At 39.9% G+C, this 17,893-nt stretch overlaps 1 protein-coding gene across 1 annotated transcript; it reads left to right on the top strand.

Annotated features, from left to right (window-relative positions):
- Positions 1-702: 702 nt before the first annotated feature.
- On the top strand, positions 703-14,706 carry LOC101166505 (very long chain fatty acid elongase 6). Its single transcript, XM_004080690.5, has 4 exons — positions 703-917; positions 7,870-8,001; positions 10,232-10,383; positions 11,769-14,706. The coding sequence occupies exons 1-4, from the start codon at positions 835-837 to the stop codon at positions 12,197-12,199; spliced, it is 798 nt and encodes a 265-aa protein (XP_004080738.1). The 5' UTR covers positions 703-834; the 3' UTR covers positions 12,200-14,706.
- Positions 14,707-17,893: the final 3,187 nt, after the last annotated feature.

Raw genomic sequence — 17,893 nt, 5'->3', positions numbered from 1 at the left:
ACAAATGTTTTTGAGATCCACTTTATAAGTATACTGTAGAAATTTTTTTTTAAGTTCAGGGTTTAAAAGCCTCTTTTTTAAAAGTTTTTTCCAGCAGACTCACACTGTTCTTGAATTCAATTTTTTATATTTAGATTGTTAATGCATATCAGTTATCAGAAGATAAACACACACACACACACGCGCACACACACAAGCAAGCAATATATTTGTGAAATAGTTAAGAAGAGTCATAACAGTTCTTGTTAATCTGCTGCTTTGCCTGGAAAAGTTTCATTCTGGTGGCCCATGTACCTTTTCTCCACTTCATCACACTGCACCAGTTTCTTATTAGTGTAAATGTTACCAAAAAAATGAATTCACAGAAAAAAGGACGTGTTCTCCATGATTGAGATGTAATAAAAGTAAATTTATTTACCTGCCAAATGCTGTTGTTTTCATGTTCATAGTGTGCTGGTGCTGCTATTTCTTCTTGAGTAAAAATATTTTCTTGATTATTCCTAATTTTATTGCTTGAATTACAACTGAATTCTTAAGTTTTGTTTGATAGAAAGATTCCAAATGTAATATAATCTCTAGAAATAGAATCTGGGAACATAATTTTTGGTTGTCCCCCTTCAGGCCTCCAGTTTTATGTTTTCCTGTTCAAATCTGATCCAAAAGAATAAAACATGTTCTCCCCCGGATGTGGAGCTTTATTCTGAAGGTCTGAACCGGAAGAGGTCCTCTGTCACTGATGAACCGCTCTCTTGACTGCTCTTTCTCGCTGTCACATTCCCGCTCTGCTCCGTCCTGCTGCTCTCAGCCTCTCCAAGACTTTTTAGTCGGCACAAAATGAACGACAGTGAACTCACCAGCTATGAGTTCGAGCGACGGTTCGACCAGCAGCGAGCCTTTGAATGGATGCAGGAAAACTGGTGAGCAAAAAAAGTCTAATCTCTAAAAATGTATTTAAAGTTAAAAAAAGAGAAAAAAATATCACGTTCGCAGCTTAAAAAAGAAGAAGAAGAGGTGGACTCCGAGCTTATATAAGCATCCTGTCCTGAGCTGTCCCGCGTGCGGACATCTTTTAACCAATAACAGTTTTATTTGAAAGCTAAAGCTATGAAGCTTCCGACGATGCAAGCTAACCTCTGGATTGTTGTAAAGGTGGAGCGATGGCCTTCGCAGGTCTGTTATCTCGTTTGCCATGAGAACCTCTCTGTTCAATCGGTGCTTTTGCAAACAATAGAGCTGCAATCTGTCGACCTTCAACATTTACTTCCATCTGCATCATGAATAAGAATGTAAACTAAAGAAGATGGAACGTAATAGTCTTCCTTAAATGATTGAGGCTGCGCAGTGACCTGTGTTAGGCATTAATTCTCCAATTTCTGTAACTTGGCAGATTTGGTAGCTGTTAGACAGGTCATGGAAAGAATTTCTATGACTTTATTGTTTGACCTCCCTCTAACCTGCTTCCTATGATTTGCATGGACGCTGCAGAGCTGTTTGAAATACCTGATCCAGCTGACTAGATGCCACAGAGTCTCCAAAGACAACAGACCTGCATCAGATTTAAGGCTTTATCTTGCATGATCAGATTGGAACAAACTATTCAAAATAAGGTTTTTAAAATAATTAAGCTAGTGCAGGACTTCTGGGCTATATTAGTTATAACTTTTAGTAAATCTGTATCTTTTTTTATCAACTTTCCTACATTCACTCCACATTTTAATAAAATACAACATTATGATTATGTATTTACCAATTTATTTATGAAAAACGATTATTTTGAAAAAGAAAACATGCTTCTTTTTATTCTCATGATAGTGGACATGTTTAAATGAAATAAAGTGTAAACTTGCTTTTCTGAGTATTTTTTTAATTCAGAATGTATTAAATCAGGAGCAGATGCAAAAATGCCATTTGTAAAAGCTTGTAGGTGTAACGTGGAAGCTATCACAGCAAGATACAAGGTTGTTACTCCGCTCTATTCTGATGCATTCACTTTTAGACAAACAGATCCATGAACGTCTTTGTTTTTCTTTGCCTGAGCTGGACTCTGGATCTAAACTGTACGGCTGGATAGCTTTAATATTGCTCCCCGTTTTGTTTACACTGATAGTGTTAGGTTGGGGTTTGAGGAGCTGGAAGCTAGCAGGAGAGTGCGTAAAAACAAATGGATGTCGGGATGTAGGGGTGGGTTTACTCCGCACCAACTGTCGCATCCACAACTTAGAGGTGAACTTCTGCACTGCAGAAAGTATGTCCTGGAAAATGAAAGTTTCTTTTTTAGTTTTCTAATCTTGGCTAAAAAAAAGCACAATCATAATCAAAAGACCACTGGGAACGCTTTAAAAAAATGGATCAAAAGATGATTTTTTTATGGAAGCAGCTCCCACATAACGTTTAAAGAAATAAAATGCTATTAATGAAGCTTTTTGTTTTATCATTTGGTCAAATGTTCAGCTTCTGAAAGATCTCAGGAACTTGGCTTGAAGGAAAGTTTGAAATGTGCTTATGACAGCAGATAAACGTGCAGTCACAACTTCCAGATAACAAATCCACAGCCAGGACATTTCTCTTCGTGTTATTTTAGTCTAAAAATGGGCATCTGTCACTTTGAGGTCAAGAGTGGATTATGGGTGAATGAAACTGTCTATTGATTTAGTGAGCTTGGTGACTGCATGCTCATCTTTATCGTATTTGCTTTCTGGTGCACATCTAACCTTATTATGAAAGAGAATTTTGTAAGAGGTCCTTATTTACATTGTGATCTATTTCAGGAAAAAGATTTGGACTTTAAATAGATGTTTTGGAACATCCTCATTTTCCTCTTATTTTTGGTTTTCTTTTTGGTATAAAAAAAAAGCAGCAAATTGTCGTTTCCCCTTATTCCCAAACCCCTCTCATTCTGCAGCACACAGACATCCAGAAGGCTTTGTCAGCTTGGGGAAATGTGAGCTGTCTTTGTTTGGTTTAAAATGTTGCAGCATCACACTGGCTGCTCTCAGCTGCCATGTGATGCTGACCTAATGTAGCCTTTTTCTGTAAACTTAAATCCAGCTGCTTTGTTTCAAAATGTTTAAGGATGTTATGTTATGAGTTTTGGTTATGTAAAAGTGCAGGTGTGGGGTCAGTAAAGATGAAGGTCATTATCAAAATTATTGTTTATTTAAACTATGTTATTGACCTATTGACAATGTTATTGATCATTGACTTAGGCAGAAGTTCAATGAACGACTTTGTAGTTGTTTCAGGCGACCTTCGGCCTTTTGTCTTGGACACTCGGGTAAAGAGAGGGGCAGAGGTGTCCACCGATCACTACCTGGTGGTGAGTTGGACTCGCTGGCGGGAAAGAGGGCTGGAAAAACTTGGAAGACCCAAACGCACTGTGAGGGTCTGCTGGGACCGTCTTGCTGAGCCCTCCGTCAGGGAAGTCTTTAACTCCCACATCCGGGAGAGCTTCAAACGGGTATCGAGGGAAGCTGGACACATTGAGTCAGAGTGGACCATGTTTTCCACCTACATTGTCTCTGCTGCTGTTCGGAGCTGTGGTCGCAAGGTCTTTGGTGCCTGTCTTTGCAGTGCTCCCCGAACCCGGTGGTGGACACCATAAGTAAGGGAAGCCGTCAAGCTGAAGAAAGAGTCCTAACAGGCCTGGCTGGCTTGTGGGACTCCAGAGGCAGCTAACGGGTACCAGCAGTCTTAGCGAGCTGCGGCCAGCATTGTTGTGGAGGCAAAAACTCTGTCCTGCGACGAGTTCAGTGAGACGAAGGACTATCGGTTAGCCTCGAAGAAATTCTAGCAAACCGTCCAGCGCCTCAGAAGCTCGGTGGTAGAGTGTCCGCCCTGTGACTGGAAGGTCGTGAGTTCAAATCCAGGCCGAGTCATACCAAAGACTCTAAAATGGGACCCAATGCCTCCCTGCTTGACATTCAGCATTAAAGGGTTGGATTGGGGGTTAATCCACCAAATGGTTCCTGAGCGTGGCTGTGTCTTCAGCTCATTCCCCCCCAGGGGATGGGTCAGATGCGGAGGACAAATTTCACACACCCAGGTGTGTGACAACTAATGGTACTTTAACTTGAAAGGGAAAGCAGTTCTCTGCAGGCACCATTTTCAGTGCAGGTGGGGAGATTTTGACTTCAACTGGGGACATTGTCGGGCGGTGGACAGACTACTCAATCTCACTGGCATGGCTTCGATTGAGGGAAGAGATGATGAGGACTTTGGGGTGAGGCAGTCCATCACCAAGTTGAAGCCATTGAGGTAGTCAATGAGCTCCTCTGTGGCAAGGTTCTGGGAGTGGACAAAGTCTGGCCTGAGTACCTCAAGTATCTGGATGCTGTGGGAATGTCAGCATCGTGTGGCAGTCGGGAACTGTACCACTGGACTGGCGCCAGCCCTGTCTGCCTGTCCACACCGGAGGGTATGTTCCACCTACCGGGGAATCGCACTCCTCAGCCTTCCTGGAAAAAGTCTATGTCAGGATACTGGAGAGGAAAGTCAGTCCAATGGTAGAACCTCAGATCCAGGAGCAACAGTGTGGTTTCCGTCCTGGACATGCAACGGTGGAGCAGCACTACACGCTCTTTAGGGTGCTTGAGGGTTCGTGGGAGTTTGCTCATCCAGTCCATATGTGTTTCGTGGATTTGGAGAAAGCATTCGACCGCTTCCCCCTGGTTTCTGTGGAGGGTGCTCTGGGAGTAAGGGGTTTAGGAAGCCTTACTGAGGGGTGTCTGGTCTCTGTATGAACGTAGCAAGAGCTTGGATCGCATAGCTGGCAGTAAGTCAGACCTGTTCCCAGTGCATGTTGGACTCCAACAGGGCGGCTCTTTGTTCTGATCATTTTCTTTATTAATAGAATTTCTAGGGAAATTCACGAGAAAATCCTGGTTTGGGGACCCCAGGATTTCCTCTCTGCTCTTTGTAGATGATATTGTCCTGTTGGCTTCATCGAGCCAGGACCTCCAGCCCACATCGGGGTGGTTTGTAGCCGAGTGTAAAATGGCTGGGGATAGGGTCAGCACCGCAAAGTCGGAGGCCATGGTTCTTGACCGGAGAAAGGTAGTTTGCCCTCTCTGAGTGGGTGGGTGGAGTGCTCCTGCACAGTATCTTGGGGTCATGTTCACGAGTCAAGGAAGAATGGAGCGCAAGATTGACGGGCGGATCAGGGCAGCGTCTGTAGTTATGCGGTGACTGTACTGATCCGTTGTGGGGAAGAGAGCTGAGCCAGAAAGCAAAGCTTTCGATCTTCGTCCCAATACTCGCCTATGGTCATGAACTTTGGGTCTTGACCGAAAGAACGAGGTCCTAAATACAAGTGACTGAAATGAGCTTTCTCCGTAGGGTGGCTGGGCGTTCCCTTAGAGATAGGGTAAGAAGCTTAGTCCGAAGAGCTCGGAGTAGAATCGCTTCTTCTCCACAACTAGAGGAGCAAGTTGAGGTGGCTCAGGCATCTAGTCTGGATGCCTTCTGGACGTCTCCCTGGTGAGGTGTTCTGGTCATGTCGGAGACTGCTGCTCCCGCGACCCAGTCCCAAATAAGCGGAAGAAGATGGATGGATGTTATTGACTTGTTACTGAGGGGCTACAGAATTGAGCCCTGTTGAATACCACTTATCAAAGAGGAGGATGGACATAAACTCTGGACCTGAGCTGACTGTGCTTTAAAATATCAAATTTATTTATTTCTATTGCACCTTTCAGGTAAACCAAACACCTCAAGGTGCTTTATATAAAAACAAACAAAAACGCAAATACACCATTCCCCACACATGCAAGAAAATAAGATAAACCCCTCATGATAATACAAACAGAAACAAACAAATAAAAGAGAAATGGTTATAAGGGGAGCAAAAGCAAAGATTACCCTGAGGCGCCATCCACATTATCCTCCTTTTGGCTCGGATGTTAGCATCACTGATGGTAAAAGAACTGGACTGAACAACCCTCCCGCCCTCGCGGGTACTCAAATGCTGAAATCCCACAGACTTCTATTGAGAAACAAACAGCTATTTTGTTCGTCAGAATAACCATTCTTGATCTACTACCTAATATTAACACAGCCAAAGGTGAGAAAACACTCATATACAATCTAAAATGTAGAAGTAATAGATAAAAACGTTGAAATGTAAAAGAGCTAAAATATAAAAGGCTAAATTAAAAGTTCTTAGTTCATAAAAAGTATAAAAGCAGCTAGAATATACAATTATTAAAATATAGTAAGGTGATACATTAAAGGACAACATAAGTAACAGGCACAAAACAAATAATTACTGTACATGATCAAATGTCATAAAATAGGAGAGTGAAATTCCAGATCTACTATAACATACAAGATCTAATTAAAAGCTGAGGATATAGGTGCATCTTTAGTTTCTTTTTAAAAACCTCCACAGTGAATAAGGCCCTCACATCCTCAGGCAGGCTGTTCCCCAAGTGAGGCCCGTAGTTTCTGAGCAAGGCCTCGCCGTGGATTTTTGTTCTAACCCCAGAGACCTTCAGCAGGCCCACACCTGAGGATCTAAGGGCTCTGGGAGGTTCAAACACTAAAAGCAAGTCTGATGAGGAAAATAATCTTAAAATCAATCAAGGTGAAAGGGAGCCAGTGCAGAGATTTTAATGTCTGTGTAATTTACTTCCTCTTCCTGGTTCTTGTTAAAAGACACGCAATCGAGTTTTGGAATAGCTGCATGCAATTAAGGGTGCTTTTCTTTACACCAGAAAGGATGGCATTACAGTAATCTATTCTTGAAGTTTTAAAAGATTGAATTAGGATTTCCGCTCCAGCTCTAGATAGAAAAGGTCTAACTCGGGCGATATTCCTCAGATGGTAAAATGCAGTTTAAGTTACTTGATTGGCGTGTTGGTCAAAGCCAAAGTCTGCATCTAGAAACACACAGAGGTTCCGTACTGTATTACAAACAATCATACAGTTTAGTTGACAGATAAAATTTGACCTTTTCTCTCTCAGCTTCAGAACCGACAACCAAGACTTCTGTTTTGTCTTGGTTGAGCTGCGAAAAAGATATGAGTGATACCGGGTGTTCTGTATAGCCGTGTTATTACTGTACAGAATCACAGAAAATGTAGAGAAAAAAACTCTGGAAAGTTACAGAATTCTTTTGCAGAAAAATAACAAAAAGTAACTTTATAGATGGTCTCATTTAAAAAAAAAATTATTTCAAGGGAACTTTATAGGTATTTTAATTAATTAATTGAAAAAAATATATAAATTTTTTGAATTTTCATATTTTTGGCTAGTTAGAGAATACAGTGTTCAGTAAAACAAAAACACATTCACTCATTGATTTCTCAAATTGGATCTCCACATTTTTAACATAGAATATCTCTATTTTAAATAATAAATTATCAACATTTTTTTTACATTCTTTCAATAAAGATAGTGGCTTTCAAATAAAATTACAATAGAGGAGTCAATTTCACCATAAAGTTTAGAAAATTAGCAAAAGTTTCCTGCTAAATGTTTTTGTGGTTTTATGGAAGCAGACACTTTGAAACGAGCAGGAAAAAAAGTATTCTGCCCCTAGTGGAATAATGAAGAACTACAGGGCAGAAAACATGAACAAAGTTAAACACGACTTTTTAAAGAAAGTTTAGATCTTGCTAATGAGATTGAGGACTCAGAAATGCATGAATGAAATATGTGAATGATTATAAAGAGGAAAATCAATTTCTTTAACTATTCATAATTTTTTAAGTGTTTACTAGACCAATTAGTCTCTATTTCTACACTTTGGTGGATGCCTACAAATAATCCTGACCTTAAAAAAGCAGATTATTAAGCACTAATGTGTCATTTCGTCATGGTGGCTCATTGTTGAGAGTATCTGTGCTAATGCTTGTTGTCTGTTCTCTGAAGGAGGAAGTCGTTCATGCTCTGTGGCCTGTATGCTGCGCTCGTGTTCGGCGGGCAGCACTTCATGAGGGAACGGCCAAAACTGAACCTGCGGCGGCCGTTGGTGCTGTGGTCACTCAGCCTGGCCATCTTCAGGTGAGCCGCGTCAGATTAAAGCCTTCAACACTGTTTTGTTTCACATCTCCTAATTCTCTTGCCAGTTTGATTGGTTCAAACATCACATCAGTAGCTTTTGTCAGTGAAAGTACAAACCTCATAACTGTCATTAACGTCATTCCTTCTCTGTTCCTCATCTGCGGTTTGCCTGCAGGCTACATCAGCTTGAGCCTCTGGTTTCCCCATAAACCTGCTGTGTTTATTGCAGTGAGGCTTTGTACTCATAAAGGTTCTGCATTGATCCAGACAGGGTGAGGGTGTTTTTACCACCAGTTACAGACGTTTGTCTGCAGTTAGTGCTCATCATTTAATGAAATTCATCTTTAAGTGCTAGTTTGTCCAGTGTGGATGAGTAATCTTTTTTCCAAATAGAATCAATCTCAAATCTTGATCTTTGTATCAAATGTTGGGACTAAATAGGTTTGACAGGTTTTTTCCTTTGTTTTTGTTCGTCTCTGTTATCTTTGTGCGGAGGTGTAGATCGTCCATACCCAAAGTTTGAACAATCGATGGCTCTGTAGCACAAAGTGTGAACTTTCAAAACCAGTGCTTCACTGACAGGATGCAGGCTAGAGGCGTCTGCGATTGGAGAACCCGTTTAACAGGCTGTTCTTCATTGCATACCGCTTATAGTTTGTGCTGGCAGGCAGTTGTCGTTCTTTCTCCTGAGGTTACAACTCTATTCTAAAACGCCATCTACACTTTGCGAGAAACCGATCGACTGACTTTACTCCGAACAACGGAAGCACAAGAGAGCAGAGAGCTGGGAACATAAAATCTCGATTTCTCTAAAACAAGAAATTTGACTTAATAAAAAAAAAATCGATTAATCGTCAGCCCTAGTATGCCGGATGAAATTCCTGCTGTAACCAATGCACAGTTGAGCAGTAACTGCTTTGAAATAAGAGAAGAATTTGCCTTTAAATTTTTGAATTATTTCGCACAAATTCTGCAAATAAGCTCGATTAAAAACGGCCAACTTCACATTAATTTTTAAAAATAAATGGTCATATTTAAAATGCATATATGCAAAAATCAAATGTATATAAAAAATATATATAAATATACGTTAGAATGTATAAACATGACTTATATTCTCTGCATCAGGAAAAGTATTTCACATATGTGAGGAACTAAACTACACTCTTTTTCTTGCTTGTTAATATTCTTAGCATAAATTTTTGTACAGGCTTTTTCCATTGGTTAAAACGGTCAGAAATTGTCATTAGTGCACTGGTTAAAAAAGCCAACCTGATCCTGAATCAGTGTTTCAGCTGTTGTACCTCTGTGCACAAAGCTCAACGATTAGCCAACAGTAGCATTGAATTGTTTTGCAAGTTGCTGCAAATGTGTTTTTGACGTGTCATGGAGGGATTTGTCAGTGTTTAACCATGACTCCACTGCATTTTTATGGGTTTATAGTTACATAAGTTAAGTATTGTTGGGCTTTTATGGTTTAATAACATTTAAACCTAGACTTCCCACAAACTTGTATAAAGTATTCCCCCTGTATTTATGTGGGTTAGGGACCAGACATATGGCCCCCCACCCCCGCGGCTAGACTGTCCGTCACCGATCCTTACTCATCAAAAACCCGTCTGAAACATTTCAAACATTTATTAAAGAAGATTGGACTATTGCTCAACGTAGGGTATTCAGAGCAATAGACTGTACCGTAGTGTACTTTATAACCTACATTAGGAGTGTCTCTCTGTCACTCTGTGCTTCCTCCTTCACCGGCTAAGTGTGAGAGGTCCTGCAGCGCGATTTGAGCGTCGGGCACGCCGCCTCAGTCCGGAGGGGAAACAAACTCTGGAAGGAGAAGCATTTCCTTACACAACACCGGTTTCATCCATAATTCATTCATCCTGATTATCTGTCGCCATTATCTTCCTCAGCGTTTCAGGATATTTTCCGAATCAGCTGATGCCATTTCTGCATGCAGGGACACTCTCGGGGCAATCTCCATCCTTCTTCCTCAGAAATATTCGCAGCACCTCCCTCAGACGCAAAATTATTAAACAAGCATCTTGAGTTGTCTGAGCTTTTGTGATGAACCAGAAAAGTCACGTGACTTTAAAAAAAAACACACAAAGAAACGTGGAAATACGAAACACTGCGAATATTGAAAATGTGACTTCCGATTCTTTGAAGAGCTTTTCGTGGTGAAATAACAGATTTGGGGTTCTGCCATGTGATTTTTCCACAGCATCATCGGAGCGGTCCGAACCGGAACCTACATGCTGCACGTTCTCCTGAACGGAGGCTTCAGACAGTCGGTGTGTGACAGCAGTTTCTACAAAGCACCCGTCACCAAGTTCTGGGCCTACGCCTTTGCTCTCAGCAAGGTCCCTGAGCTGGGTAGGACCTGCACCCGTCTCTCTCTTCTAATGGATGCACTCTGAGATTAAAAGGAGCTTTACACTAAACAAAAATAAGGTTATAAAGATGAGGTTTGGATGTAAAAGTAACATTTATGCCCCTTGTGGCAACAAATCCATATTACCAAAAGCAGTTTGTCTTTTTTATTTAACACGTTTTTAGAAAGTTTTCTATACTAAAGACAATAACATGACAGATTAAAAATGAATAGTTTTGACATTTCTTTTGCGGATTTTTGTTTAAGTTTGCACTCTAAGCGACTTGATTTGACTAAAACATAAATGTAACTGATCCCATCATTCAGAATAAATACAGAAAACAGTTTATAGATGCATCTGAAAGAGTAAGAATGTGATAAGCTTTTACTCAATAAATTAAAAAAGGAAGAAAAAAAGCATTCCTTTAACAAGCTTTTGACAGACGTTAAAATGTTCCATGTTTTTTTTAATTTAAATTCATTTTGATGATTATAGATAATGAAAGTCAAAAATTTATTGTCTCAGAAAATGACAATATTACATCAGATTGATCCAAAAAGTACGTTTTCAGCACAAATGTCAGGCTTTAAATGTTCATTCACTCAATATTTTAGTTAGGCCTCTTTTTAAATGATGCTTTATTTCTGTAGCACTTTATAACCAAAGTGCCTGACGATAAAAGGAAGACAGACATTTAAATGTCAGATATCACACACAGTTCTGCAGGAATGTTATTCCATAACTGAGGGCCGGCAATGGAAAACGCGCCGTCACCCCAGTGTTTGTTCAGCAGGAGTTCATTCGAAATTTGTTTCTTGAGTTGTGGGTGGGACTGTGTGGAGTAAGCCTGCCCTCACTTCACATCATCGATCTGTCTGCACAGTCTCCCCCTGCCCCAACCTAACATAACAGGTGCAATAAAAGATCCAGCTGTACAGATACCAGCTCAGACGAGGAAAACAACGATAATAAGTGCAAACCGCAGACAACTTAAGTTTAAGCAAATTTTGCTTTTATTTAATCGCATGACAAATGTAACCCCCATTTCTGGGATGAATAATAAATAAATGAAAACTCTTGGAATCAAAGTCCCAGCTGTGTTTTAAGTCAAACTTTGTAGTCTAGACTAAAAGGAGACAAACATTCACCTTGAGAGTAGCACCATTTTCTAATGAAAAGACCTCTGAGAACACTTTGAAAACAGATCAAAAGATGATCCTCCATGGTATGGAGGCCATCAGCTTGTTTCTCTGGATTGGTGGAATGAAGCTCGGGGAGCCTGGCCTGAAGTTTGGTTCTTCTGCTCCACAAAGAGCTGACCTGATGAGATCCTTTTTGGTCTTAAACTTTTCAAAAAAGATCTCTCTCCCCCTCCGTCCCCCACAGGTGACACCATGTTCATCATCCTGCGAAAGCAACGCCTGATTTTCCTGCACTGGTACCACCACATCACTGTCCTGCTCTACTCCTGGTACACCTACAAGGACCAGGTGGCCGGCGGCGGCTGGTTCATGACCATGAACTACATGGTCCACTCTCTGATGTACTCGTACTATGCGGCACGGGCCGCGGGCCTGCGGGTGCCTCGAGTCTGCGCCATGACCATCACGGCAGCTCAGATCCTGCAGATGGCGATGGGCCTGGTTGTACTGGCGTACGTTTACTACTGGATGGACATTGCGCACTGCTTCTCATACGTGGACAAAGTTGTGTGGGGGACCATCATGTACCTGAGCTACTTGCTCCTCTTTGCCTCGTTCTTCTACAATACGTACCTCAAGGACTCCTCTGAAGTCAAAGGAACCAAAGCTGAGTAGCCAGTCTTTAAAACAATGAGGTATTTTAACAGCAAGGAGGCCGGAATCTGGTTTTTCTTTTTCCCAAACTATTTATTGGTAGGTGGGCATTTCTCCTGTGATGCATATTTACGTCCCCAAAACACGGATGCGTGCTGGCATTTAGACTCTGGTATCTATTGCAGAAACAGAGAAGGATCAAAGGGAAAGGATGCACTTGGAGAATATTGCTTTTGTAAAATGCAGTATCATATAATGCACTATCCTCAAGAAAAAAGCACTTATAGTTTCACAAAGCTGAAGAAATCGACATTTTTTTCTGCTTGTGGAATCAGCACTTCTGCACATTTCTGCTTAACTTCTGCAGTCGCTGTTTACTTAGAGCTTCTTAAAATGTAAGACATTTCCCACAATGCATGTTTACAGTGGCTAAACCAGACGTCCTGTGCATTCCTAAATAACCTCCAGACGTACAGTTGGACAAAACATTCCTATTTCTCTGCATTTAAAAATATGATAGAAAGTACCAAATTTTATTTTGAAATGCTAAAATAGTTTAAAATTCCCTTAAATGCACAACCTGACAAAATCATCTCTAAAGACTTTACTGCATTTCGGTTCATGTTTTGTGCCTCCTGGTTACTAAATCTTTAAATCTGCACCAAACAGGAACACATTTAACTTTTTCAAAGTTTAGGTTGTCATTTTTGATTATATAAAATACATTTCAGAGTTTACAGATAGAAGTAGGTCTCTGGATTTAGATGGTCACTAAGTCGCACTTTTAGTTTTTCATTTAAATATTAATGACAATACGTTATTTGTTTAAAAACAACCAACAAACAAATGCAGAATACTAAACTAGTCAATGATAGTATGCTATGACGTGTCTTGTTTCACCGAGTTAGCCTCGGTGCTTAAGTCTACTGTGAGTGATTGCAAATGAGAGCCAGGTGTGTGAGGCATCTGTGCGCCGGGGTTGCTGGGATATGTAGTGGTTTAGAACTCTGGAGATGATTCCTGCCGATGACCAGAGGGAGAGATAGACCTGACTTCTGTCAGAGAAGTATTGTTAGTGCCACCCTGCCTGCATTACTGAGCGTTACATCCAGACCTGATCTTCTGATTTCCTGAGCCTGTTTTGACTCTGACTCTGTTAGCCTGCAGCCTGCCCCGAATCTCGCCTGGATCCTGACTATTCTCGTTTTTTCTCTGATGCTCCTTATTTACCCTCTGCCTGCCTGACCCTCATTTAGTGTTATTGACTTTTAGCTGAGCTTATCAACTTGCTGCAATTGGATCCAGCCATCTGCCCGTTTTGTGAACCCCCCCCCCCCCCCCCCCTTTTAAAAAAAGTTTTAAACTGAGCCTTTTAAGCCGCTGTTGGAAACCATATTTTGAATTAAAGTCAACACTGGTAGGCCTTAGATCAGGGGTCTGCAACCTTAAAGAGCCATTTGGTCCAATTTGTCACTGACCCAAAACCCAACGAGAGCCACTTCACCGATTCTAAAAATGCACTGCATTTGTGACCATTCATTTATTAAATGTAGCTTTCAAGTATTTACACTAATTGAATTACGACAATGTTATATTTTTCTTTATTTAATCATTTCAACTCCCTTTTATTTTGACAGCAGCACATACAAGTGTCTTTCAAAATAAAGTACATCCTGTGTAAATGAAGTAAAAATGTTAGAAATGATGAGTGTGCTGCGCCTTCATGCTTTTTGTCCTTATACTATCAATTATATACAAAAGACTGGTGTAGAATCCACATTTAAAAAAATATAAGCATTATGAAAAAGTATTATATAAACATGGAAACATTTTTCTATCATTTCCTTTAGTTTATGTCACTTTAAAAATGGAAATAAAATTAGAACAAATTAATCAAAACTACAAACCCATTATTTATTTTAATCATTATTTTTTCAAAGCCAAAGATCCACATTGGAGTGAGAAAAGGGCCGCATGCGGCTCTGGAGCCTCAGGTTGCAGACCCCTCCCTTAGATTGAAGAACAAAGGGAAATTATGCTCCTCATGTTTGGTACTGGATTTTGTTCTTATGTTTGTTTCTTTTAATGCCATAACAATTTATAGGCAGCTCTTTGACCCATTTCTTTCCAAATATTGAAAATTACAGACCAACATAATAGACTTTTATGGTGACTTTTCTTTACTTATAGATTGTATCCCTGTAAAGGTCACCTGTCATCGTGGACTCCGCTTTTAACTTTTCCGTCCCATTAATGTGCTTATGCATTTCCATGTTGCACATGTCTGTTTGCAAACTGGTTATTTGGCAAATCTAAAAACCTAAAAAGTTCATGTTTAATGATGCTGTGATTTATGTTCCAGAGGTCTGTTCCATGTCAGCATTCACACACAACACTGCTGTAGAGTTCTAGTGCTCTGAAAGCAGAGTTTAAGGACCTAGAAGCTTGAAATAAATCCATCCCAGTTTTGTATTTCCACTTGATTGTGAGTGAAACGCTTTCAATAAAATCTAAAGTTGCTGCACATATTTGGAGTTTGCTATTCTGTCACTTTTCGGCATGTGTCATCTGCATCACTCATTCAGAGCAGCTCCTCTGTTAAAATCTACAAATGTTCTTGATTACAACATGCTTTTTAATGAAAATGCTTTGCCCTTTATTCATTTTGCACTGACCAAATAATAACTCAGAAGTCATTGCCGGCCTGAACTCTGCAAACTCGGTTGGAGTGTTTTGACAGCAGGGCGAAGACTTGCTGCAGGGAGCAGAGCTGTGAACGAATGAGCACCGCTCACCGTCCCAGATTAAGGTCAGTGCTGCAACATAATCTCTGCACACAGGTTCCAAAAATTCAGTTTCAGTGCAAATACATGACAGCATTTAATCCATAGTCTGCTTTTGCTGCAGTTTATTTTAGATCCTCTGCAGTTTCTATGGATTTACATTTATTCTTACAATTGAATTTCTCTCATTTCTTAACAAATTAAAACGTATTGTCTTTTTTTTTTATATTATATTTGTCGGGAGCCGAGATTGACCTCATGTTATGAAGCGCTTATTCACAAGTAAGGCCCTCTTTGCACTAAAACAAATTAACTTATTTATGATATCTACCAAATGTAGATTAAAGGCAATAAAAGGGAGAGTTAAACCTTCTGGACTCTGACCCGTACTGAGCATGCTCTGACTTCCAGTGGGAAAGAATGGACTGAAAAGTGACCACTATAAAACACAAATATAAAAACAAGGCAGCTCTAACATTTAAACTACATTTTATTTATACAGGTCCAAAAAAAACGAAGAAACAATTAGACATATAAATCTAAATTTTGATATAAAACATGTATTAGTTTGTTGAGGAGATTAGGAAAGCCAAATGAGGACAGGTAAACATAAAGCAGTTTATCTATGGGTCAGAGGCCTCTATCAAAGATAAGTTGTTCAAAAAAGCTTTTAAATATCAGCTGATTTTTTTATTATTAGTATACTAGATTTGGCCACTTGGTGTCACTGCTGTGAATCCTCCACACCTTCAAATTCAGGAGTTTCATCCTGCATTAAAGTCCATTTTCTTAATCTGCTGAATCCCTTTCGGGGTCACTGGGATGCCAGCTTGTCGCAGGGCCACACAATCACACGCTGCATTAAAGTATGGTTTAGTATTTTAAATCCTCTTTGCACGTCGTTAAAGTAAATCCATTTCTTCACAGATATCTCAGGGTTTCTTTAGATATCACTTCCTTCAACTTTCTAACAGCAGCACCAGTCGAGGTATCTCTAAACTCTCCACGTTTTACACCAGCATTCTGACTTGAATTGATTTAGTGAAGGTTAGTTCACAAATACTTGTTGAACAGGGTTATGTTTCATCTGTAAAATTGCTCAGACTGGTGAACCGTCCGAGCTGAGGGTCTGAAACCTGAGGCTCCGGAGCCACATGTGGACCTTTGATCCTTCCATTATGGCTCTCTGGTTTTGAAGAAAAATGCTAACAATTTGAAAAAATAGTTTATAGTTTCAACAAATAATGTGTGGTTTTAGTTGAGTTTTTGTCATATTCGAATTTTACCAATGTCGTCATGTTTTATATGCAACCGTAAAAGGAGAAAAAGGACAAAGGCCCACTAAAGTCATAAAGATAGAAGTTGTCATGCTTTTATTTCATGTTGCAGCAGGAGGATCTTTTTTGACTTGGGTGTATTTTATTTTGAAAGCTTTTCTTAGCTTTTTAAATAAAAGAAAAAATAGTAATATGAAAAAAAAAATATTATAATTCAGTTATTGCAAATATTTAAATGCTACATTTTATAAATTGATTTCCTAACGGCCACTAAAACATGACCAGTGCATTTTTCTAAAACATGAAGCAGGACTTTGCGGTTCTCACTAAGTTTTGGTCAGTAAGAAACTGAACCAAGTGCCTTAAGGTTGCAGACTCCTGGTCCAACATTGACCCGCCTTTTCCTAACAGTGACTGGGATAGGCTCCAGCAACTCCAAGATTCCAAAAGGGATTTGACAACTTTAGAGGGTTGATGAATTTTTTTCAAAACAAACATCCAGTACTTTTTAGGGGAAATGTTTTTAAACCAGATGCTTTTGCACAAAGCGTATGTTCATTGTAACATAGATAATTATCCGTGCTTTACATTGCACTTGGTGATGTGTGGCTTAGATGCATCTGCTCAGCCATGGAAACCCATTCCATGAAGCTCTCTGTGTGCTGTACTTGGGCTAATCTGAAGGTTGCATGAAGTTTGGAGCTCTGTAGCAGCTGACTGTGCAGAAAGTCGGCAACCTCTTTGCAGTCTGTGCTTCAGCATCCGCTGACCCCTCTCTATCAGTTTACGTGGCCTACCACTTTGTGGCTGGTTTGTTCCCAAACTTCCATTTTGGTATGATAGATCAGACAGTTGACTGGGGAATATTTAGGAACAAGGATATTTCACGACTTGATTTGTTTTGCACAGGTGGCGTCCTATGACAGTTCCACGCTGGGATTCACTGAGCTCCTGAGAGCGGCCCATTCTTTCACAAATGTTTTTGAAAAACAGGTGAATTAAATCAGGCATGTCTGATTGCTTGATTTTATACACCTGTGGCCAGGTCAAGTGATTGGGACAGCTGATTCTGATACATGAAGCAAAGTTTTCTCAATATACAAATATCTAATCCTTATTTAGAAAAGTGAAGGTTCAGGGTGCTATATGACATGAAAAATATTAAATATGTATTAGTGTAACATGATCTCATATTTTGCTTTAAAACACTATTGGATTATAAATTGAAAAAAAAACGATTACCTGTAGTTTTAAACTTTTTTTAATACTGTTTGTTTTACAATAAGGTAATGAAAAGGAGTAATTTGTGTGAGATTGTGTGATAACATAAATATGGTATCGGCTTTCAAATACAATTCTTTTAGGAAGTCTATGTTTTATTGAACAATCAGGTGTTTCACTGCATCACTATTTTTATTTTGGGGGGGAATATGATTTGAATTTTTAGCCTAAAGCTAAATGGCATACACCAGTGTTCTCCTCAAAAACACTTGGGCATATGGGCGGGCAGGCTGGGAACCAAACCTGCAAACTCTCTGCACCATGTTCTTAATGTTTTTATTAAGATACAGAATTCAACAAACACTTCTTTTTTTTTTTTTTTGACAGAAAACCATCTATAATCCATAACACTACTGCCAGCATGCTGTATAGTT

Source organism: Oryzias latipes, chromosome 19 (genome assembly GCF_053564925.1).
Source record: "Oryzias latipes strain Hd-rR chromosome 19, Olatipes_Hd-rR_3.1".
Lineage (NCBI taxonomy): Eukaryota > Metazoa > Chordata > Actinopteri > Beloniformes > Adrianichthyidae > Oryzias > Oryzias latipes.
The sequence above is the reverse complement of the archived record's forward strand: the minus strand, read 5'-3'. Positions and strand labels throughout refer to the sequence as shown.